General features: G+C 42.0%; 3 protein-coding genes across 10 annotated transcripts; 1 reads left to right on the top strand and 2 right to left on the bottom strand.

Annotated features, from left to right (window-relative positions):
- Positions 1-662: 662 nt before the first annotated feature.
- gpr180 (G protein-coupled receptor 180) lies at positions 663-4,406 on the bottom strand. Of its 3 annotated transcripts, none has more exons than XM_044109272.1 (10): positions 4,259-4,406; positions 2,661-2,807; positions 2,491-2,585; positions 2,292-2,397; positions 2,000-2,180; positions 1,655-1,704; positions 1,407-1,564; positions 1,059-1,256; positions 906-983; positions 663-818 (listed from the first exon to the last, which is right to left on the bottom strand). In XM_044109272.1, exons 1-10 carry the CDS (start codon positions 4,278-4,280, stop codon positions 663-665), a joined length of 1,191 nt encoding a protein of 396 aa, XP_043965207.1. In that variant the 5' UTR covers positions 4,281-4,406. The 3 variants fall into 3 exon arrangements, with proteins under 3 accessions (XP_043965207.1, XP_043965205.1, XP_043965204.1); XM_044109270.1 differs by lacking the exon at positions 4,259-4,406 and adding an exon at positions 3,697-4,183 and having other exon boundaries at positions 2,661-2,804; XM_044109269.1 differs by lacking the exon at positions 4,259-4,406 and adding an exon at positions 3,697-4,182.
- On the top strand, positions 732-12,573 carry LOC122826905 (dTDP-D-glucose 4,6-dehydratase-like). Of its 2 annotated transcripts, none has more exons than XM_044109273.1 (12): positions 732-833; positions 4,806-4,872; positions 5,632-5,700; positions 5,783-5,873; positions 5,949-6,097; positions 6,171-6,269; positions 6,350-6,409; positions 6,482-6,525; positions 6,595-6,760; positions 6,828-6,883; positions 7,013-7,110; positions 7,258-12,573. In XM_044109273.1, exons 1-12 carry the CDS (start codon positions 778-780, stop codon positions 7,347-7,349), a joined length of 1,047 nt encoding a protein of 348 aa, XP_043965208.1. In that variant the 5' UTR covers positions 732-777; the 3' UTR covers positions 7,350-12,573. The 2 variants fall into 2 exon arrangements, with proteins under 2 accessions (XP_043965208.1, XP_043965209.1); XM_044109274.1 differs by lacking the exon at positions 732-833 and adding an exon at positions 4,478-4,651.
- Positions 12,295-23,208, bottom strand: ddx3xb (DEAD-box helicase 3 X-linked b). Of its 5 annotated transcripts, none has more exons than XM_044109263.1 (20): positions 22,691-23,208; positions 21,210-21,252; positions 20,596-20,643; positions 20,344-20,403; positions 19,858-20,061; positions 19,647-19,749; positions 19,449-19,562; positions 18,863-18,962; positions 18,636-18,771; positions 18,450-18,547; positions 17,819-17,917; positions 17,580-17,740; positions 17,342-17,486; positions 17,058-17,202; positions 16,533-16,583; positions 15,134-15,315; positions 14,943-15,060; positions 14,698-14,851; positions 14,493-14,617; positions 12,295-14,415 (listed from the first exon to the last, which is right to left on the bottom strand). In XM_044109263.1, exons 1-20 carry the CDS (start codon positions 22,733-22,735, stop codon positions 14,336-14,338), a joined length of 2,211 nt encoding a protein of 736 aa, XP_043965198.1. In that variant the 5' UTR covers positions 22,736-23,208; the 3' UTR covers positions 12,295-14,335. The 5 variants fall into 5 exon arrangements, with proteins under 5 accessions (XP_043965198.1, XP_043965201.1, XP_043965200.1 ...); XM_044109266.1 differs by having other exon boundaries at positions 22,877-23,207; XM_044109265.1 differs by lacking the exon at positions 20,344-20,403.
- Positions 23,209-23,404: the final 196 nt, after the last annotated feature.

The following is a 23,404-nucleotide window of genomic DNA, read 5'->3' as shown; positions in this document are numbered from 1 at the left end:
ACATAGAAGTGGTGTACATTTGATTTCATCTCCCTTAACCCTGATGAAACCCTGGAACACAATCCACTGTCTTTACTAGGATTTAGTAAACAGCATCCATTAATTTGTAATTACATTTCACAATAAATCCAGATGTTCTGTGAACGCCTCAGGTCAGAATTGAAGTCTCGCTTATTGGGAAACTGAAACTGAACACCATTTTTTGACCTTCCACTTCACGGTTGCGCTCCACTTTAATTCATGTTAGTCTATCACATAAAACGCTAATAAAATAAGCTCAAGCTTGTGGTAAAAGCTTGAGCTTTTACCACAAGCCTATCCACGGGGGATAGCCTATCCACATGCAGACTGCCCCAAACGTGGCCGACTCAACGATTTGCAGGTAAAGCCTTTAAAAATAACCTAATTGTGACTGCTTGCGCTCTCTGAAGTTCTTTATCGTGGTTTTCTGCTGACGTCTACCTCGCCAGCTGATGCATGCTTGGCCATGCATTTTGCATCCCAGAGGCTCCAGTTAGAAGTCAGAGGTAGTGTGTTGCAGTAAGTACTGTCCTCTGTCCACGGCTCAGTGGTAGCTCTAACGTCGGACAGATGCAGGGGGACATCTCCTGCTGCGTCTGACGGAGACGCTTCAGTTCTCACCTTAACCTCGGTGTCTGTGCTCATAGGCGCCCCCTGTGGTTAGTTCTGGACATGGTGAGCGGCAAAGACACGGAGGAGAGGGAGGACACCTCCCAGTAGAGCGAGCGGGACAGGAAGAGCTGGTAGAGGATCACCATGGAGATGGACTGGCAGAGGATCACGCCGATGGTGATTACCTACAGAACAAAAAGGTAACGACAGAGGTAATGAAGACCGATTTCAGGGAACGGGACAGGGAAATTCTGGAAGTTGTGTTCTCGCACCTTTTCCCTCTGGTGGTCGTTGAAGACCACAGACATGAGGACGAGGATGGGGTGACAAAGGAACCACAGGAAGCAGCCCTGCGGAGAGAAGACAACCTGGAGGTAAGGCAGCTGTCAGGCTCGGAGGCTGCCGGTGGAGCTCAGAGTCGTCACCTTAGCAAAGCAGAGGTAGAAGTCTCTCTTCAGGGTGCTCCTCTCTGTGGAGACGATCTGGTAGAGGACGGAGGCCAGCAGGAGGGACAGTGCCACTCTCAGAGCCAGGAGGAGGAGACCTGCTAGGCTACGTTGGGCGTGATAGCTGTGGTGTTCGCTCTCTGACTCAGAGTACTGCTCCCACAGCAGCAGGACTCCCTAGGAACCACAGATCGGGTCAATGAGTAGGCTACGCATCGGATTGCTCTTTGCCTGCTGTGACCGACGATATCAACTTCTTTGTGGACACCACCACTCCCCACCCCACATAATAACAAACCCCGGCCACATAAAACCTTAAGCTGGTACCTGTGTGACCACGCCGCCGACAGCGACGGCCGTGGACGCCGGGGAGCGCTCCCACTGCAGAGGTCTGGACTGCGGCTTCCTGCCTCGACTCAGAGTCCAGCCCATGCACAGGCTCAGCAGCATGTACAGCATGGACACCTGGGACACCATGTCCCAGACTGCACGGCGACACACAGAGAAGACATGACTAAAGGTTGGGTTGTTTGATGTGTGAGTAGAGTTAAGGTGAGGCGTGGAGCGTAACGTACACTCTGCTAGGCTGCCCATCAGGGGGATCCCAGTACCGTCTCTGGAGTACCTGCCGGACACCAGATTACTCGTTTTTAGTTCAACTTAAAGAATAAAGCTCGGTTCAAAGCCATTTATTTTTGACGCTTAATTCTGATTGTTTTCGTTTCTCCAGAGAAAACAGGAGAATATTCAAAAGCAAAAAATTGAATTGACATTCTGGCGTCAATAATGACTGGATAAATATTTGTGTGCATTACTGCGATCAAAATCTTATAGACAGAATATAGTGAAAGAGTTGAATATTTTCTAATCGCTCATTTTTGGAAGTAAAACTCATTATATACTGAACTGATGGATGCTACCTGGCCATGTGGATGTAGTTGCAGAGGGCGGAGCAGCCTTGCAGAGCCAGGGCCGTGGTCAGCACCTTGAGGACCATCTGCATGGGGCCCCCTTTCTTCAGCGCCTGATACAGAGGCTGGAAGTAGATGCAGCAGGCGATGAAGTAGGCGAGCAGAAGGAGGAAGTAGAAACTGTGCAGTCCTGAGAAAACACATTTGCATACGGTTAAAATCGAAACACCAGGAAGAGTTTGGAACAACTGCAAACATGGCCGACCCCCTAAACCGACATCGTGTGTCAGGGATGTCTGACCTGCTTCCTCTGCGCTGAAGTGATCCAGCGAGTTCCCAGCAGAGTCGGGGTTGAACAGCAGGAGAGTGAAGCCGAGGTCAGCGTACGACGGCGTCGCTGAGCTTTCCTGACAAAGAAAACAAACAACGGGAATATTTCCTCAGGCCAACAGTTGTGTTTGAACTTGATGTCCGTGGAAACGCGCAGCATTCCCAGTTACCTCGCACGTGTATCTGTCAGCGTATAGCAACTGCCAGGCTGTGGGCGAAGACTGACGAGGGATCGTCCGGTTGTGTTCTTCCTGGCTGAGGGAAACTGAAGCAGGCGGTGGGGAGAAAAGACAGTTAATGGCGTCCTGATCTCTTCGTGGTAATAAACTAGAACACTTACTGGTGAACTGGGCTCTGCTGAGTCGCTGGGAGCAGCTCAGGTTGTCCAGGTCTGAGTCCATGTCCTGGTACAGCAGCAGCCTGGCCTCCTTCTCTGTTCCCAGGGATGGGTTGTCCAGCCGACACACAAGCAGCCCGCCGTCACCTGCTAAAATTAAATAAGTCAAGAGAATATCAGACACTTTCTACTATTTTTAAAAAAGTATATTTTAACATTGAGTAATACTTTATTACAGATTAAGGTAGAAAAACAAGATTTTTATCAAATTAGTTGGGCAGTTTATTAAGTTAAAGAAATAAAAAGGCAAGACTAAATACTACGTTAATATGAAATAAACAATTAAGAATGAAAATGTGTTCCATTTGAATCTTACTGACACGCAAAAAGGTTATTAAAAAAATTAATTGATCTATAATCTTTATTACTTTCAGTCTTCAAAGATGATAAATTCTCATTAATTTTCTAAAATTTTACAACAACTTACAAGTTTCAGTCTTAAAAACAATTATATATATTACCATTCCAATTACACCAACTCATATTTTGTCTATTTTTCCAAAAGGTGGCAGCAACATTCTAATCAGATTTTTAAAATCAAATTTAAAAAGGAGTTGCTAAATCTATGTCTATTTTTTTCCTCCATATCTTCACTTAGCAGAAAACAATAGATAACATTTCTAAGAAATGTGAACAATGAAAAAAAAAAAAAAAAAGTCAGACTATTTAACTTAAAGGGAATTAAAGATGTAAATATAACAGAATATAGAATTTCTACAAAAACAGCCAACCAAAACTATTGAATTATATGTACAGGGTCCCCGGAGGGTTAAGAGATGTCCGAAGGTGATGATAATCACTGCAGACATTACTAGTCCAACTTGATTAGTCAATTGGTTACACCCTTTTATGTAGATAATAAGGCGTTACAACCGAACGGACGCAATTAATTTCATCCAGAACCGATGAGAGGATGAGCAGCTTATGCCCGTGCTGGAGTGACACGTTAGCGGCCACAGCTGCACATCAGCACCGTTACCTTGGTACATGAATTTGGTGATGAACTGGCCATTTTCCTGCCTCGCCGCTTCGCTCCTGAAGACCCCCCTCACAGTCTTCCCTGAAACCTTCAGGCTGAGCAGCAGCGCGACGACGAGGGTCGCTGATAAACGCGACATTTTTCCACTTTTGCGGTGAAACGATAAACAGAAATAAAACGTCGGGCTAATCAGTTCAATGAGCCACGAAGCCAGAAGTAAACCAGCGGCGTCGAGTTAACCGTGGTTAGCAAGTACTAAACCGGAAATGGACCGCTGACGGTGAAAAATAAAAACTATTTGTCCAACGACGTTAATCCTTTCACGTATTTCATAATTAAACCAAATTGGATAATTTTGTAGACCCAAAGTCATTGAACTTTTACTCAATTCCAATTCACTTAAAATTTACTGTAATTATTTCTGTAAAAGTCAGGCTTCATATTGGAAGCTACAAAGATGGATGTCAAGCGGCTGAAAATGTATCGAATGTATTATATAGCAGCTAAATCTCATTATTCTTACACAAAAAAAACTATTTTAACTGGAGCCTCTGAGACTTACTTTGAAAAGAATACCGGATCATCAAACATTTTATCTCGCTTGAAATGGCTTGCCTTTCATCCCATTTACTGCTGACAATTCGATAGACTCAGGATTTACCCAACCAGAACGTGGGAGTCATCTTACGTTATACACTTTACCCAATCAAATTGCGGAGAGCAGTGTCCAATGCGGAAACGCACCGCCTAATTTCTACGTGTCAACACTGCCGTTAAAGGGTTTACAACTGTCGTATAAAGCACAATTCCTCTACTGTGCGGAAGAAAATGAAGAACTTCTGTATTGTCCGTCAAAAAATATGTTTTTATGGCTAAAATAGAAATGACAGCTGAAGGAAGAGCAGAGGATGACCTTTAAAAGGACGGTTTTGGTGACGGGCGGGTCTGGATTTATGTAAGTTAATATTAAAACTATGAAAAGTTGCATTATATGGGGAACCTTTTGCTTCAGTTTTCTGTTATAACGCTGTACGCATGTGACGTGCAAATAGAGTATGATATTGCGATGTTCTGAATTTCAATTGGTTCTCTAATTTCGATATTTGCAGTGGCTCTCATCTGGTATGGTCGCTGGTCGCCGGTTACCCAGAATGGAGGATTATTAACTTGGATATTGTAAGTCTGCAAGAGTACATACACCTCGACTGTCCCACATTTGTCACGACCACAAAATGTGCTTCAATGGGCTTTTTGTGACAGAAAATGATAACACGGTTTGATCAGTTTTTGTCCATTTTCATTTATAACACAGTTGAAGTTGATATTGGATGGAGAAACATCTGGGAGCTGTATTTTAAGTATCATAGATTCCTATTTTACCTGATTGGAGATCTTTCTGCCTGCCAGAGATATTTAAAGAAGTGAAGCAAAAGCAAATGAGGTGGATAAACAATTCTTGCCAACAACTGATGATGGAATCCGTGGCTTCTTAATGTAAAATATTGTACAATTATGATTTATTAAACTTGGCTAAATAAAACAAGTATTTAAAATCAAATACAATCCAAATTCTGCTTGGGAAAATTGAATTTTCTAGACTAAGAAAATATTCAAACCCCCTCTCTAAATATACAGAAACTACATGGCTTTCTTTTACGTTAGACAAATTTACAAAACCCATTGTTTTTTTTGTTTTTTTGGGGGGTTTTTAAAAAAACGTTCCTTTTCTTACAAAATAATAAATTGGTTTCATTAAAGAGTTCCATATTTAGTTTGTGGTTGAGTGTGGGTAAAAAAAAAAAAGAAAAAAAGAAGATTTGCGTTTTTGATTTGGAAAAAATATAATTTTGAGGCACTTTCGGCGTGACCATGTTTTATTGTTTATGAATCTTTTTCCAAAAGAATTGCTGAAGTAATTGAGGTCTAATTTTGCAGTTGGATTACTGCTGCAGTCCCAGGAGTCTGGACGGGCTTGAAAACAGAGACAATTACATTTTCATTCAGGTAAAAATGTGCTGTTCTTTTTTTTAAAATTGCATATGAAATTAAATAAATATCCTGTACCTTGTGCCTGCATGCTGCACAGGGAGACGTGTGTAACCCTCAGTTGGTGAATCATATCTTCATCACTGAAAACATTGATGTCATCTTTCACCTGGCAGCTAAAACTCATGTTGGTGAGCAGCCTCCGTTCAGATTTCACTTCATAAGCAATTCAGTCCAGTTCTTTATACGCTCCTCCCCCCCCTCAGAGTCTTCGTTCGAGTGCCCCTCCGTTTTCCAGCGGGTCAACGTCGACGGAACCAGGGTTCTACTGGATGCCGCCCACCGGGCTCCACACCGGCCGCAGCGCTTCATCTATGTCAGCACGGACGAAGTGTACGGAACCAGCCTGGATGAGGTCAGTGAGGTTTTAATGTTTATTTCCCACCAGGTCGGATTCCATATTAGATTGCGTTTCTCTTTCCTTTCAGGCATTTGACGAGGGCTGTCCGCTGAGGCCCACCAATCCGTACGCTGCTACTAAAGCAGCTGCTGAGTATCTGGTCAGGTCCTACTGGGACAAGTATCAGGTCTGGGGTTTTTCATTTTATCTATTTTATTTTATTTTTTAAATCTTATTGAGATTAATAACGTCACTTTGTTTTTCCAGTTTCCAATTATTATCACCAGGAGCAACAACATCTACGGACCCAGGCAGTTTACAGAGAAGGTATAGTCAATCTACAACTATTTCAAGGAATTAAGGCAGTCTGAGTATTACATTTTTTTCCAAATGTTTCAGGTGATTCCCAGGTTTCTCACCTTGCTGCAGAACAACAACAAATGGTAGGTTTGGTCAAACTTACCAAGCGTACCTCACGACGCACGCCGACTGACGCGTTCTTCCTGCTGCAGCACTATTCAGGGAACCCTGGCCATGTCCCGCCACTTCCTGTTCGTCAGCGACGCCATCCAGGCCTTCCTGCTGGTTCTGGAGAAAGGGACGGTGGGCGACGTCTACAACGTGGGAACAAGCGTCGAGATTCCCATCGTGCAGCTGGCGAGGGAACTCGTTAGGATGGTGGGTCTCGTGAAATATGTGAGGCACCAGTCGGTTTCAGAATTGAAACGGTTTCCGCTTCCTCCAGGTAAAGAACGTGACTGAATCTGAAGTCAATGACTGGATTGAGTTCGTCTCCAGCAGGTTAGGAAATTATGTTAATAGAAAGGTTTTTTTCTATTTACTTAGCCAGAGCAAATTTCACACAATACAGAGCATTTAATACTTTCGAGAATATTCCCTGCCAATGCATTTTCTTTCTTGATCCGATAGGCCGCAGGTCGACCTTCGTTACCCAATCAGGAGTGAGAAGCTGCAGCGGCTGGGCTGGAGAGCAGAGACGTCCTGGGCTGAAGGCATCAGACAAACAGGTTCAATAATCCACCCAGTGTGAAATGATCAGAGCTCCTACAAAGCTTTCATGACTGAAGTCCATTGTTTTGTTCAAGGCTGGATGGACTTATTGACTATCACAGATTAAATAAAAAAAAAAACCTACCCGTGCGCTTGTCTTTCAGTGAAGTGGTACCAAGACAACCCAGACTTCTGGTTGGACGTCAACGAGGACCAGCGAATCAGAAAAGAGCCTGAAAAAGCCTCAAACACATGACCAGGCGCAGTTTGTCCTGCAGCTTGACTGACAGGAACACCCGTTTCCCTCTCCATGAGACTTGGAACACAGCTCTGGATGATCATTCAGCTCAGGAACAAAATTAATGTTAATTATGTTTTGAATGTGCCAGACGACAGTAAGGCTGAGCCCAACTGTTGCCGCCTGTAAATCAACGCCTCGAGTTTTTGTAATAAATTATTTTTGCTCATTATAAGACGAGCATTTGTCCTCTTCTTGTGCTCATCAGGGTGTTTAACGGCGAAACGACAGGAAGAAACCAACCCAGACACTGATCACATCTGCAAATCCAAACCTTTAATTGTGGTAAAATCGGAATAGTTGCACAGATTTTTTTTTTTTATTGATTTTTTTTTGTTCGTTTTTTTTCGTGCAGTGCTCTTCGTGCACACTTGCTAAACTAATACATAAAGCAAATACTAACTACCAGGCTGGTGCTTCTGCTAGATCACGTCGAGCGGTCTGGCCAATCAGTGATGAAGACAGCACTGGGCTCCCAACGTCTTTTAAATACACCCGCTAAAACAACAGTCACTCAGAAACATACCCCCACTTTTTTATTACTGTTATTATTATTTAGATTGCAGTTTTTTGTTTGTGTTTTTTTGCTGTTTTTTGTTTGTTTGTTTTTTACAGAGAAAGTCACAAAGTTGTTTTTGTGCAATTAGTTTGCTCAAAACAAACCAGAACCACAAAAAAAAATAAAAGAAAAAAAAGTTGTTTTTTTTTTTAAAAAAAGTAAAAAAAATGTTTCCTGACTGGCCAGAAACTCTCCTGTGACAGCATCAATGCACTTGTTGCCTGAAAATATGCAAATCACAACAACGTAGCAATATAACCACAGTCAATTCTGCGTGATGGAGACTTTAAAGACGGCCACTTGCCAAACATTCACAACGAGGGTGTTAACAAGAAGAGGGAGAAGGGGAGTTACAATTCCAAAATAAAAATAATAATTTTAAAAGAAGTCACTAAAAAGTAAAACTGACTTGACGAGAATATGGATACTTTTTTTTTGTACTGCATGTTACTTTTTTCTTATTTTTTACAAAATGGTCTTTAATCATAACATTTTAATATTTTTAATCCAAACCTTGGCATATTTGGAACTTATTCAAATCCGTTTGCCAATCGGAGATCGTTTAAATGCTAATATTAGCGACGGAGCCTGTCGCACAAACAGGTTTATGGATCATAAATATGACTTAAGGTAACCTGTGCGGGGTGTTTCACTTCATATTGTCACGGTAACATGCAACACGACGACCAGTGCTTCACTGAGACGCAGTTCTTGGAACAATTTTGACTTTATTTCATTAACAACGGATGATATTTTCTGTTTAGAATTTGTGTGATTAGAATAAATAGGCTCTGGCCAAGACTTTTAATATTAACAGATGGTGACGGTAATAAATTTGGTTTTAGGGTGAACGTGAAGGAAAAAGTAAAGGGATTTCTTCGGAGGGACCTGAACGCCTCACAGGTTCCCGTCTTAAGTATGGAAATAATAAACCAGAGTGATTTTGGCACTCTCCAAAAGAAAGCACAAACCAGCACTTCCTGTTACAGTGACATAATGAGTGTGAAACCCCCACTCATTGCATCTTTATTTATTTTTTTTTTAACATTAAAAAGCTCACACTACCCCAGAAAAATAGAGATTTCTTTTTTTTTTTTTGTCTCCACTCATACCAACGACATTCAACATTCAAGTGCCAGTGTTTTTGTTTACTGTCTTTTGGTCAAGTCACTTTGTAAAACATCAGCTTTATGTATTTAGACTTACAAAAATAAACGTATCGCCCCAAAAATGCTTGATAAATTACACAAACTAGCAGCGAAAGTCGACTCAGGAACGCGGCAAAAAACAGTTGAATCCTACAGTTGCTGTTGACTAGAGCTCCACCTGGTCCCATGGAAAACAAACAAAAACACCCCCAAAGAAAAGAAGAAGTTAAAAGTAAAAACGGTTTCCTATCTGGAAGGACCTTTCCTTACAACAAACACAAGCCACATTAAACTGTGGGCAAACTTCGCCTGGCCGTGCTACACGACAGATACCTTCAGTCGGAAAACCTCTCGGAGGCGTGAAGGATGTGTGCTACATAAGACTCAACACAAACAAGCCTTAACCAAACAGTATTTTAGGCAAAACTGTCGATTTAAAGTCATTTTACAACAGGGAGGCCTGCAGGCCGCAGCAATGGGAGCATAGCACCATTAATTGTTCTTCATGTCTTTTAAATAAATAATAATAATAAAAAAAAGCACTCTTGCGAATAACTTAGAGAGCACAGAGTCATCAGCGTAAATGATGAGCGCATCAGGAACAAACAACCTTCTGCTCCTTTAGGGCTGGGTATTCACCACTAATATAAGGCATCAATGGGTTTTAGAAACGACAATTTAAAAAATTAAAGTGCTGGATTTGGAAATGAGAAGGGTTTTATAGTAAAAAAAAAAAACAAAAAAAACTGAGTATTCTTGAAATGATCTGAATAAATTAGCTATATTTATATCTTACGCGCACACTCGGTAAGAGGGTGTGTGGGGAGGGGAGAGGGACGGGGAATAAATGCCTACAATGGATTCTGCATAGGTACAGGTCAAGTGTAAACTCGCAATACTTGTACATGTTGCAATAACTGCAGTTAGCATGTTAGCAGTTTCTAAATTAGCGAGAAATCCTACACGGGATTTGCAGGCGTTTAAATCTTTTAAAGTGCTAGATGTGTTGGTAGTAGTGCCGGAAACGATAGCGAGAGCCACTGAGAGTCGGCCTTGTGCGACTCCAATTGGGACTATAAAGAATGACCAAAAGTTTCTGAAGAAATGTGGCTAGAAAGCCCAAGAATCTGTTCAAGATGGAACATCAATGGCACAAAATAATTTTACACGCTTTGAGCAGCACCTGAATTAATTTGTGCCTGATTTACGTTTGAAAGAACTTGTGCCAAATGGCTGCTTTATTGTAGAGCGAATGCAAAACCTACCAGTACTGAAATTTATTGAACTTTGTAAAGTGGCGACACAAGAATAAACTAATTTATTTCTTTTCTTTTGGTACAAAAAAGCATTAAATGAGACCCGCCAGCTTTGAAGATGGCAATCTCTCTAAATGCCCTTCTGGTTGTTGCAATCGTACCTTGAGGTAGTCAATCTGTGACATTCACATGCAGAGTTATAACATTTACACGCCTACAGTTTCATATCGAGAGAGCAATAGTTTGGACATCGTATCCAACCGAAAACATACCCAGCCCTAACCAATGTGTGAGTCAGTAATTCAGTCATTACAAGGCACTATGCACATTTTGGAAAATTGGATGTTAGCACGCAGCACGCTAACAGTTTTATTTAAATGTAGCAAAAATAATAAGAAGATAAGTTTGAAATAAATACCAAGAAATCTAAGTACATAATCTGAGCAGAACAGAACTTTTTTTCACTTTGGTAGAAATTTGAGTGCCAAGCAGTATTTAAGGTTTGAGATTCAGGGCACAGTGGTAGTGAAGCATTGCTCTAGCTCGATTTATTTGGCAAATGCGACTAACAGTGAATTTTGCTCATGAGACGCACATGCATTGCATATCCGACTTCTATTGGACAAGAGTGGCCTATAAACATAAACGCTAAACATTTCACTTCCACTGTTCAGAATTTAAAATAAAATTAGTATATCAAAACATGCAGCTGCCAACAAAGTGCTTATTCCTTCATTGCCCCCTAGTGGTCAGTAGAAGGCACAGCAGCTTCTAGACCCCGCACTGTACTCAATCAAGGAACGTGATCCAAGCATTTAGAACAATAACACAGAAGTTTAAAGAACGTCTGCTTGGAAGCAGCAGCCGCTTTGGATTCAAGTAACAAACACAGACAGTATCCCTACTCAGACAGTAAATATATCAACAGTAACACCGCTCACCGCAAGGTCAAAGTTCCAGGTTGGTAGTGGAGGACATTTCCAACAGCTCAATAGTGGTTTCAGTTCTGGGAATTTCATCATCGTGGAAGACGCGGGTTGAAGTCGGGGCGGCTGCATGACCAAACCTCCGCATGTCGAGATGTGCGGCTAAATGACTGAACACGCAACGGAAAGGGTTCTGTTCACGCGGGAATTTTAAACTTGATTGTCATTAGCAACTTATTGTACCTTTACAGATTCTATCTCGGTGCTGGTTATTTGCTGAAGAAGTTTAATGTGGAGACTATCAACCATTGCTGCATGAAAAACAAAACCCTGATAGGCTAAAAACATCCGAGCATAACCAAGTGTTGGCGCTCTTAATTTAACCAGACTTCATTAAGGGCCATTTATTTTTGACAAATAAAGCCGAGAATGCAACTTACATTTTTTATTTTTTTTTATTATTTAATAAGTGGATATAAAGAGCAACTAATAAGACAAGGTGGAGTGCGACGTTCCATCCTGTAAAGGCAGTCCTCTATTCTCAGTGGAAAACTCTTTGTTTATCGTGATAAAGCCAACTAGTTTCCATTACATCCCGGCAGAGCAGATGTGAGGGAACTGGAGCTAAAGAATTACATGTTTAAAAGAAACGGAAGAAAAGTAAAATTTAAATAAAACATGCCTGGTATTTTTCACTAAAGCCTGCTTTAGATTTAGAGCAGTCTGCTCTGCATTCTTAACTCCTTGACCAAAAAAACAACAACACTTGCATATGTTTTATTGTCTTGGTCCGGCTTTGTCAGAGGCAGTGGGCAATTTAGGAAGTTCTGAGCCCAAATTAACGAATTATACTGCTGGAAACGCAACTCATCTCCGTCCACCGCAGCTCTGAACAAAGCTTTCCAGACAAAGTCTGGTCCGTGTTGAGTGATCCGAGTTTTACACGCCTCTAATCCGTCACATTTTCTGTGGAAATCCCTCTGGTTTCGCTTTAAGTTTGCAACTATTTACAAGTGTTTTTTTTTTTTTTCAATCAAGTAAACGAAGTGCAGATAATGTCGGCGCAGAGTCGGTTTGGCAGAGTCTGCGACAGAGCCAAGCAGGACTTCCCCGGGGATGCAGCTTTTCCACCAGCACATTTTAGCAGCTCTGGTTCGGACTGCTTTAACTTAACCAGTTAAAGCAGGGTTAAAGTTTAGAGGACATTTAAATTGGAGAGGGGAAAAAAAGCCTCAAAAAGAAGGTGAGAATGTTTTTTAACCAGGTGATACCTCTGCAAAATGATGGGGGGGGGAAAAAAAAATCAAGTAGCTTACTTAGGACAAAAAGTCATTAAGACTGTGGCTATAATGTGCTCTGGAAATGCAGCATTTCATCGTCTGGAAGCCCCAGTTGTCACTACAGTAAAAATAAAAGAAGAAAAAAAAAAAATTCCAACGCTTTACCTCGACAGATTTGAAGGACCGAACAAATTAATAATAAAACTGGAAAGATTTATTGAAGAGAAGGCTTTTTGTTTAACTCTCCAGGATAGAGTGAGCATGGTTTTTTTTGTTGGTTTTTTCCCCCCTTTAACTTACTTTTGAGAGTTGCAGGAAGATTGTAAGAACTAAGACTGAGGTTTGAGGTGGGAGCAGATTCGGTTTCCCAACAGCATGGCGGCACTAAGAGTCGGATAAAGAAAAACTATCGATTTTGGGCGTTAAGAGTCTTGTTTGTTTGACTTTAAGATGACCAAGAAACCCCTGGATCAGCTTTTACCAACAGTTAATGACGCCAGAGGAGTGGAGGCCGACAATTAGTGACAAAGGCTGTGGGGAAACCAAGCTGCTAGCTGGAGTTTGAGCTCCGGATTTGACGCAAAAGAAGAAAAAAAAAAATACAAGTATCCCCCCCCCCACCCAAAAAAACTAAACAAAAAGAACCTACAACCAAGCTGAGAACAAGTTCAAATGTCTCTACAGAGGTCATAAGCTTCAGGGAAAACCCGCTCATTTGGTGATTTTTTTTTTCTACCTCTAAGAGGACATGAGGAGTTTCAGCTTTCCTCGTTACGTCCGTTTTAGTTTTTGTTTTGTGCGTTTCTTTTTGGTGTTTTTTTGCCAAGGTTTGATTTAGTTCAAGCCTAGTTTGACTCCGTCCAAACGGGAATGAAGAAGTGCGCGTTTAAACCCACACATGACATTAAATACAGTAACCTTTAAAAACTATACTTGCAGCCAGTTAGGTATTATAGTGAGAAAAGCAACATACACAGAGTTTCAATTCTTAAAGGCACAGTACAGAAACAAAAGGATTCTCTACATTGTTGGTTGGAGTTGAAGAAATCAAGTTTTAACAAGCGCCTTCTAGTGGGCAAAACTGACATTTCACTGGTTTGGGAGTTCGGTGGGGTCAGTTTGTCGTTTTCTTCGGCAGACATCAGTAACTCAAATATCGACGCTTTAAAAAGTGAAAAACTCCAGGTTAGAAATGAAGGAGAACACATAAAGTTCCTATGTCGGACATTTTGCCTTGCCGTCTCGCCCAGCTCCGCCTTTTACAAAATTTTTGGCCGGTGATTTACAATGTGGCCATGCGCTTAAATACAAAGTTACACAGGGAGCCTGCCTGACTGGTAAACATGAAGCTAAAACTCAAATCTAAAGGTCACAAAAAAAAAAAAGAAAAAAGAATGCTGCCCTATAGATGTCCGTAAATCGTCCTATATGAGGGGCTTTGAGAACAACTCGAACTTTGTTAGGAAGTAACAAAACAAAATCCAAGAATCCTTTATAAAAGTGGCCAACTTTACCAGGAGAGATCAAGAACGTAAAGGAAACAAAATGAAGATGGAAAGCACGAGAGAATCTAAAGCTAATAAAAGACATGACTGACTGGGACTAGAAGGAGGGGATATATAAATGAGTATAAATAGTTTAATAACATGCATGGAGGTTCCAGGGAATAGTAGAGGTGACGAGACGGAGGGGTTGTGGATGACATGGTTGGGGAGAAATGATGGAAAAGGAGTCAAAGGAGGAAAGAAAGATGAGGAGAGATGGAATGGAGACACCTAGTTTCCCCACCAATCCACTTGAGAGTGGGAGTAATTTCCTCCGTAGCCGTCGCTTGTGTAGAAGTTGCCAAAACCACCTGTTGATGTGAACAAACACCTTATTCACCTGAGTGTCGTTTAACCGCAGTCGTGTAAATGCCGCAACGTTCTCTACCTCCTCCGAAGCCACGGTTTCCTCCGTGTCCCTGCTGGTTGCGTCCACCCCGCCCCCCGAACCCTCCGGCGTTGCCCCCGGCAGCCGTCTGGCGGTAATCCCGAGCTCCGAAACCACCAGAGAACCTGTCGACGACGGGGAATTCAGCACAGTTTTCTGACGATTTTATTACAAAAACGATGCCTGGACAGTAGCTGTTCCGCACCTCTTAGAGCGCCCCCTGTTGCTACTCTTGTGCTGGTGTTCATAGGCCAGGCTCTCCAGCCATGAGGGAACCTCCTGTTTAGCCTCTACCAGGATATCCAGCAGGTCCTTTGTGATGTTCCCATTTTTGTCGTTGAAGAATGACGTGGCCAGTCCTGCGGAGACCAGACAGCGCGCAGATTCGTCAGAACGTGTCGTTTGTTAGCTGGAGCTGCAGTGAATCGGTTTTCGGAGCCGCTCACTGACCCAGGTTTCCGACTCGCCCCGTACGTCCGATGCGATGGACGTACTCCTCTATGTCGCTTGGAAGGTCGAAGTTGATAACATGTTTCACGTTGGAGATGTCCAGACCTCGAGCTGCGACCTGGCCGACACGAGAATATTGAGATTATAAACCTGCAGTGCGCTCTCACTCTTTGTTTTGTTGTTGTACTGACCGCCGTGGCGACAAGAATGGGGCACTTTCCCGATCTGAACTGGTTCAGTGCCTCCTCGCGGTCTCTCTGGGAGCGGTCGCCATGGATACTGGTGCAAGCGTAGCCCTCCCGGTACAGGAAGTCCTCCAAGGCGTCGGCTCCTTTCTTGGTCTCCACGAAGACGAGGGTCAGGGAGTCCTTCCCTGGTCAGCAAAGACAAAAACAAACGAGTTAAAAACTAGAATTGAACTTAAGGTGCCGGGAGAGATTCATCTAAATCAAACAGAACTTCAAGTCTGGCGCAACATAAAGCAGACCTTGAGCTTCAGAACTGTGTGCCAACATTCATTTTATGGCCATGAAACAAAAACATCTGGTGGTGATGTGAAAACATGTTGCTGTGAAATACTTGAGCTCAACGGTGACAGGTGAAATTTGGATCAGTCAAATGCATCACACCACTAATGACAGAGGTCCAACACGTTTCATGTCAAGTTTCTGTCCTTTTCGAGAGTCTCCAGGATACTTTAGCCCATTTTATATCGCATGGGTATGAAAGTCCACTGAATTGATTTCAGATTGACTGCTGTGGTCAGTCTTTAGATATGAAACCTGCTAAAAACCACCAGACGGATACCTGATGGATCAAAGAATAGATGAAGACCAAATGGTGGACAAACGATTGGGCAGAAGACCAGACACTGGCTTACGATTGAAAAGGTGCACGGATGCATGAAGGACCACGGGACAACAAACACAGAATGGACAAAATAATTGCTAATGGACAGCTGGTTTCATCTTTTAGATAAAATGCAGATTTTTGTTTCCCATGGAAACAAAGATTTCACATTATGCCCTTGTTCCCCGTAATTGTTTCCAAACGTGGAAAAAAACTGAATTCTATGTATTTCGGAGCCCTGTCAGATGAGGGTCTCCTAGTCTGTGGTGTGATACATACAGGCTTACTGAGTAAACATTCAACATTTAATGTTTTTTTTATAAACAAAAACAACAAAAAGATGTGCAGATCAAAATAATGTGGGAGTTTTCATGCAGGAACTATTAAAGCCATTGATGGCAAGACTTGGTCCAAACTGCTGAAGGTTTTCTCCAGTAAAAGTCACTCATTTGCCTAAAATGATCCCCCATTCAGCAGCAAGGAACCGTCATCATGACCAGATTCTCTCCATCAAGGCTACAGGTCTGACATGAAGGTACCACAGAAACACACAGTGCATAAAGATGCATCTTTAAAAAAGGAAAACTGGCTTGTGTATTTCAGCACATGAGATGATACACAAGGCCGAAATTAAATGAAGAAACAATTCTCCATCCACAAAAACATATATAATGAGGGTCAAGGAAACTTATGTAAAACATGAAATGACAGATTTAGAAACGTCTTAAGTGTAGATCTTACCAGGTTTCTCTACGTTGTCTCCAGTATTGTCCTGTACCTCGTTGGGGATGACTTGGGATAAAACCACATCAAAGTTTTATAACTATTCCTAATCCGAGTCAGCGTTAATGCCTCAACTGCACTAAATTAGTCAAAGAAAGCACATTTTCTGCCCTACCGCAACAAAACCAACATCTTTGTCTGAATTTTATCTTAGCCACTTATGACTGTAGGTTTGTATTATTGGAGGTGTTACGAAGGGAAAACACGTGTAAAACAGTGTTGACGGTAAAAATCGTGCTGGCTTGCTAAGACAAGACGTGCAACAATGCAATGGAGTGAGATGGGAGAAATACGGCACGACTGTAAAAAGACATAGAGCACAGTTTGTTTATGTGTGCTAGAAAAGGCAGAACGCTACATTTAGGCAGGTATGCGATCAGTTTAAAATGGTTTCTGAATATTTAGAGAAGAAATTAGAAAATCCTACTGTGTTTACGCTTACATCCTCATGCAAAACGTCTCATCCTAATAAAGATTTCTAACCTGTAGCACTGAGCAGATCCAAAAGGAAAGATCTCTTATCACTCTCTTCAACCCACACCACCTTCTGTGTGATGTTCTCCGAGGTGGAACCCACTCTGCCCACTGCCAGGAAGATGTAATCCTCCAGGAAATCCCTCGCCAGGATCTGCAGGAGAAGCAAAAAGCATTATTTCATCAGGCTCCTTTTTAAAAGGAACTTAATGTCTTTCCAGTTTCCTGCCCTGAAGCGAACTCCACTCTGGAAGCCGTTCAAGAGCTGGGAACTGGAGTCACAACAAACACACCTGGATCTCTTTAGGAAACGTAGCGCTGAACATCAAGGTTTGTCTGATGCCTTTGTGCGGCATGGTGTCCTGCTCCACGATGCGTCTTATCTGTGGTTCAAAGCCCATGTCCAGCATGCGGTCTGCCTCATCTAGCACCAAGTAGCTAAAGGGGAAAAAAACAAACAAACAAGTTTGAGTAAGGGAAGCATCCAGAACGTCTTTCATCTTCCACTTCTTCCGTCGGGTCACGTCTTACTTGCAGTAGTCCAGTCCAATCTTGCCTCTCTCCATCATGTCCACCAGTCTGCCAGGAGTTGCTACCAGCAGGTGGCAGCCTCTCTCCAGTTCTCTGATCTGCTGGCCAATGTCTGCCCCGCCGTACACCACACAGGGACGCACTCTGGAGCGGTACGAAAACTGCAACGCAAAGCATAAGTCTTTCTTCATTTTCTACCTCTTGCCTCGCTGTAATTTGTGAGCATAATGTTGACGTGCCTTCCTGGCTTCTTCGTAGATCTGCAGCGCCAGTTCTCTGGTTGGGGCCAGTACCAGGGCGATGGGGTACTGCTTACGCCGGCCATACTTCCCATTTTCCTGAAACAATCATCACGGAATGGGATCGTCACATACGGCTGCATAATGTCTTTTTTAAAATTATTATTTATTTAGTTTTTGCAAATATGATTTAATCAGCAAAAATATATACCCCGCCCTAATTTTGGGGGATAAAAGTCATTTTGTAACATACAAATACAAAGGGTCCAACCTGGAACTTTTGTATGCAGAAACCTAAAAAGCGATTTATTGCGTTAAATTTTTTTAACATTGCTTTCCTCCTTATTAAGCTTATATTTTACGGTCCATTGATGGTAGCCATGCTGCTTTGCAGTTTTTAAATCACTCAGTGATGGATGGAACTATCAAGGTTTCATATTAAATAGAGCAGGAGTTTTCACTTTGTTCAGCAGTGTGGGCAGAGGGAGAAGCAGGGGGACTCTCTCCAGCGGTTACAAAAAGTTTGACGAGGTTTCTGTGGTCCAACTGTGCAGGAAGCCTCGTTGCTACGGTTTTACATTCAAAGCTCAGTGAGTTTTCATTCTAATGTGTGAGAACTAGCTTTTCTGACCTGTCCTGAGGCTTTGGCTGCATTCAGAGCTTCTCCTGGTCCGTCTGTGAAGATCTGGCTGAGAATTGGCAGCAGGAACGCGGCCGTCTTTCCAGATCCTGACAACACAGGGTCAAATTTATGCAATATCACAGATTGGGATCTCAATCTTGAGCAGATCTATGTCCTCTTTTGGGTCGTCGTTACCCGTCTGTGCGCAGGCCATGAGGTCTCTCTTGGATTTCACGATAGGAATGGCGTATTTCTGCACAGGAGTTGGTCTGGTGTAGCGGCTCAGAGCAATGTTGCCCATGACAATCTCACCCATGTCGACATCTTGGAACTATTAAAACAGGAAACGAGAAAATTACACGCGTCCAGATGTGGAAGGGTCCTGGTTAACGTCTGATTTGATGTGAGCTGTGGCGGCGTACACTCTCGATGTGATGAGGGGAGTTTTGTCCTGTAGCCTCAACGGGAATGTCGTCGTATTTCTCGAAGTTGATCCCAGTGTTGCTGCCGGAGAACAGCTCACTGCAGAGACGGGGACCAGACTGGTCTCAGAAAAATATTCACATACCTTTAAACCTTTCTACTGCTGAGCGGATATAACTCAACTCAGCTACTGGACGCTGCCACAGAAAGACAATAAGTAGTCATTAAAAAAAAAGATGAAGGAGCATCATGTTTTTTAATGACTTATCACATCAACAAACTTATTCACATGTGATTTCAACTGTTTCTTATTGAATGGAAACACTGCAATTGCAAAGTTGTGTTTTTTCAACAATATGGGAATATTGACACATTTGTAATGTAAATGCAGTTGGTTTCTTTGGTTAAATAGTTAAGGGGTCAAAAGCAGTATTCATAAGTATTAGGAGGTCATTTAATATTGACCTATAAACTGAATCTGCTCATTTCTACCCACTTAAAAACAAAAACAAAAAAACAAACTTGGTGTTGCCACCAGGAACACCTCCCCTCCCACAGGAAGTGCAGTTGTTTCTGCAGACTCACTGTTCCAGGCGTTCGTTACGCGGCAGCGGCTTGGACCAGTCGCCATCGTCCCTGGACTCCTCCACCCAGCGGCTGTTTCCTCCTCCGCCACCACCGAATCCACCGTGATCGAACCTGAGCACCGGGAACAAATTGGAAAGTTGACTCTATTGAGTTTTCTGATCCAACGGTGTGTCCTAAAGCATGTGCGTCGCCTACCTTCCTCTGCTGGCGTTGCCTCTGTCGTTGAAGAACGCAGACTTTCCTCGGTTGTTGCCAAAGCTGCTATAGGCGTCTTTGGCCGTGTTCCAGCCACCGGCATCTAGTAAGAGACATAAAACAAAAACAATTAGGAGAATTTCCCATGGAAACGTTTAACTCTACGTAATAAGAAAGCCGATTTCTGCGTCACAGCTGCTGTCAAACCCACCGAAGCTTATGGGCTGCGCGGGGTTAATGGGGTTAATGGGGTTAATGGGGTTGAACGCTCCGCCCCTGTTGCCACGGTAACCGCCTCCCGCAACACCGCCTCGCCCACGCTCCATGCGTGGCGGGCCACGGTTGAACGAGTTCCCGCTCATGCGGTTGTCATGGTAGCCGTTGACAAAGTTGTTGCGCCCTGCGTCCCAACCGTCTGAGGGGAGAGGAGGAGAGGGAAATTAAGGAATGTTGCAACAAGTACTGCATCAGCAGGATTATAAACAGAGGGAACACTCATCAAAAAAATGGTCAAGTTGAAATTATTTTTAGTATTTCGACAAGTTCGATACAAATTAAGTAAATTGGTAGAAGAAAATATGAGATTTTCTTCAAGTTCTGCATCATCGGGGTGAAATCTAAAGATAATTTCACTTGGCCTGCAGCTTATGTTTGCTACAACACATTTGTGATGAGGTTAACATTCAGAGTTACTCACAATTTGCTGCAGGAGCTATGGTGTACCCGCCCGGTCGTCCTGCAGCAAAAGCGTTTCCCACTGCACACGACAAGTCGGTTTTTATATTGCGCTTGCGGTCAGTAACGCAAAAAAGCATTTCGACAAACCTACAAATCAGCGGCTAAAATAAACTGAGACGCTTACTAAAAAGGTTAATTCATACTAATGTGACAACCGTCGCTGACAAAACATGAAGACAACACACTCCTGCGGAAATCCGGCTTTTCTCACCGTTCTTGGATGCGTCTTTGTTCCGTAAATGCGGAGGAACATATCGCCCTGGACAAAACACAATCACATGCTGTTACTTTGGGTGGATGAGGAAAGTTTTTACACCCCTGCAAGCTAGCCAGGTTTGTAATGCAACACGAGAAGACCATTGTGAATCAGTTCTGAACTTCCATCCATGTAACGTGTACAAAGCAAGTCTTTTACAGTGGAATAAACAATTTAACTACAACAGGACTTGTACGTCTTTACAGACAGGAAACGGGTCTGTTCCGGATTAAGCACCTGATTTAAACTCATTAAATAGGAGGTAATGTCAAATAACGCTCAGTTATTCTAGTAAGCTTTTAAACTTAACTAAGAGCCATTACAAAAAACAGTCCTTATAAAATCTAAAATGTCACTATAAATGTGCTTAATCTGCTAATTATTTACCCCAAGTAAATCCTGAACTATAAAGTATACATTTGTTTTCCAAATACAGCACCTACTAAAATTAAGCTGAGATTAAAGTCAACTTTCGGGACGGAGTTTTGTTCCACTGTTCGTTTTTACCCAAGGTGAAATAAAAAGCAGAGAACGGCAACAAAAACACGTCTACATCTTACTGTCAGTACCTCCGCCTTGTCCATCTGGAGCACTCAAGTCCAGGACAGCCAGCTGGAGAACCAGAACAGAAACACATGAGCGCGTTACACAAACAAAAGCACTACAAACCGAAATGCTGATGACCAAATGTAAAAAAACAAACAAAAAAAAAACAACAACTAAGAACTATTAGATGTAGACATGCTCTCACATTGTCAACCAAACTTTTATTTCATTTCTAGGATTTGGTGACAATGAACCGGCTCCTACAGGATCAGGAAATATATATGGAACAGTGCAATAAAGGCTTCAAGAATATAATACATTTCATTATGATTAAGTCTAACTCAATGTAATAAAAGGAGAGCAATTTTGTAACTATCGGGCTCCAAAATTCATCAAAATCTGGATATGAAAGTTTGTACAAACTGAAAGTAAGAAAATAGAAAATAATGGGAGAAACTGATTTGGAGACTGTTTGTACACTGCTCGTATTCACTATTATAATACTCAGATTTTGAGCAAAAGACATGCTTTTCTTACTAATTTCAGTGTTTAAGTTTGTTAATTCCATCACATTCAAAATATGGAAAATATACAAGTATAGCATTTACCTTAAATTAAAGTTATTGTAAGCAATATTTTGCAAATCAACTTATTTCTCACAGTTCATTCAATTAAAAAAAAAAGCATGTTTTAAAATGGACTGAAAAAACTGCATCAATCTCATTGCTGCTGCAGGATGAAAGAGGTTTATCTATTCATTTGCTTTTGCAGAGACGGGGATGACACTCTGAACAAATTGTTCCCAGTGCAGCTTTTTATTTATTTTGCATCCTTGCAAGTGCTGAAAATGTGTATATATGTTACAAAAAGCATTTCGAGGGCTTTTTATAATCAAAATATCATGCAAGTACATGCAGTACTTTTCTGTTGCTATCCAAACTGCCTGACCAGACAGCTATGTTTTTGATGACGCAGAAGAAATTTACTGAACGGGTAAATACCATCAAGAACACCATACTGGTTATAGTTTTAGCAACACGGGTTTCGGGTGTTAAAACCCGCATTGTTTATTTGCAAGGCTCGCTTTAGCTGTATTTTTCTCGTGCCTCCGTTTTATCACTGTATTAGACAAGACAAAACGCAGTGAACATAATAGTTCAAAAGGTGCGTTGAATATGTTCAACACGGAGAAGCTGATGGGGTTAGAGTGATGCTTGGCTTCGCAAAAACAAAATTTTTTCTTCAATGAGAAAACCTGAAATACTACATTCATTTAAATTATTGGTTTTATACATTATAAAGACACAGCACAGATAAATTCAGAGTTGTGGTTAAGTGTCTGAGCGGAGTCTCTTCCGAGTGAAAGATTCAAACGCACCCCGCGCTAGCTAGCACGATAGCATCTCGCTAACGGTACCAGGCTAGCCGGCAAGCTAATGTTTATCCTCGCTGCTGTCCCACTTTCCAAGAACCACTTCTGGCACACCAAACTGACACGGCTTACCTGCTGCTCTAGACCGTGGGCATTTTCGACGGCCACATGACTCATAACTATTGAATATGGAGGAAAAATGTTGGCGTTGAAAAAAGGACCTCTTTGTTTGCCGGGTTTTGATGTTTTGTTTTGGCTTCTTTGCCTCTAGCCTGTTTCTGTGGTTACGGCTAGTTGACACTTATTTCATTTGCTTACTGTTTCTATTTAACTCTGCAAAAATGCTGCTGTTGAATTTGAAGTGATGGTAAATTCCTCAATTTAGGCGTCCAGGGTTGATACTTGATGCAAGCCCAGCTGCGTCGATTTGTTCTTCAGCTGAGGCAGAGAAGCAGTCCGCGGTCGGTCAAGAGAGCAGCCTTAAAACATACAAACACATCCGGTACTTTCAAAATAAAAGGAGGTAAATGTAAAAAATATATCTATTATGAAAAAAGCAAATTTTGTAAATTAGTCGGTTAATTATTCAATTAGCATAATAATGGCATTAGCTACGATTAACTTAAATATCTTTGCTTTGTTTGAAAGTATCCGGCTTCTATACTTCTTGTTTATCTCTAAATGAAGCCAACTTGACAACACATCCAAAATGTTATTTTTTTTCTAGAAATCGCGAGATTTTAAATAGTTGTTCTCGCGATATTAGCAATTTACAAATTGCCTTGATTAGGCAATTTGTAAAAATTAAACCCAATCAAATCGGTGTATATATATGTAAATATGGAA

This window comes from Gambusia affinis, linkage group LG24, assembly GCF_019740435.1.
Source record: "Gambusia affinis linkage group LG24, SWU_Gaff_1.0, whole genome shotgun sequence".
NCBI classification, from domain to species: domain Eukaryota; kingdom Metazoa; phylum Chordata; class Actinopteri; order Cyprinodontiformes; family Poeciliidae; genus Gambusia; species Gambusia affinis.
Note: the sequence above shows the minus strand (reverse complement) of the source record. Positions and strands in the feature narration are given on the sequence as shown.

Coding starts and splice junctions, on each gene's coding strand:
- LOC122826905 (XM_044109273.1), top strand. CDS start 778: ATGGAGATGGACTGGCAGAGGATCACGCCGATGGTGATTACCTACAGA. Junction 4,873..5,631: donor GGATTATTAACTTGGATATT/GTAAGTCTGCAA, acceptor CTAATTTTGCAG/TTGGATTACTGCTGCAGTCC. Junction 5,701..5,782: donor ACAATTACATTTTCATTCAG/GTAAAAATGTGC, acceptor CATGCTGCACAG/GGAGACGTGTGTAACCCTCA.
- gpr180 (XM_044109269.1), bottom strand. CDS start 3,835: ATGTCGCGTTTATCAGCGACCCTCGTCGTCGCGCTGCTGCTCAGCCTG. Junction 2,808..3,696: donor CACCAAATTCATGTACCAAG/GTAACGGTGCTG, acceptor ATTTAATTTTAG/CAGGTGACGGCGGGCTGCTT. Junction 2,586..2,660: donor CAGCAGAGCCCAGTTCACCA/GTAAGTGTTCTA, acceptor CGCCTGCTTCAG/TTTCCCTCAGCCAGGAAGAA.
- ddx3xb (XM_044109263.1), bottom strand. CDS start 22,735: ATGAGTCATGTGGCCGTCGAAAATGCCCACGGTCTAGAGCAGCAG. Junction 20,062..20,343: donor CATAGCTCCTGCAGCAAATT/GTGAGTAACTCT, acceptor CTCTCCCCTCAG/ACGGTTGGGACGCAGGGCGC. Junction 14,852..14,942: donor GGGGCGAGTCGGAAACCTGG/GTCAGTGAGCGG, acceptor TGGTCTCCGCAG/GACTGGCCACGTCATTCTTC.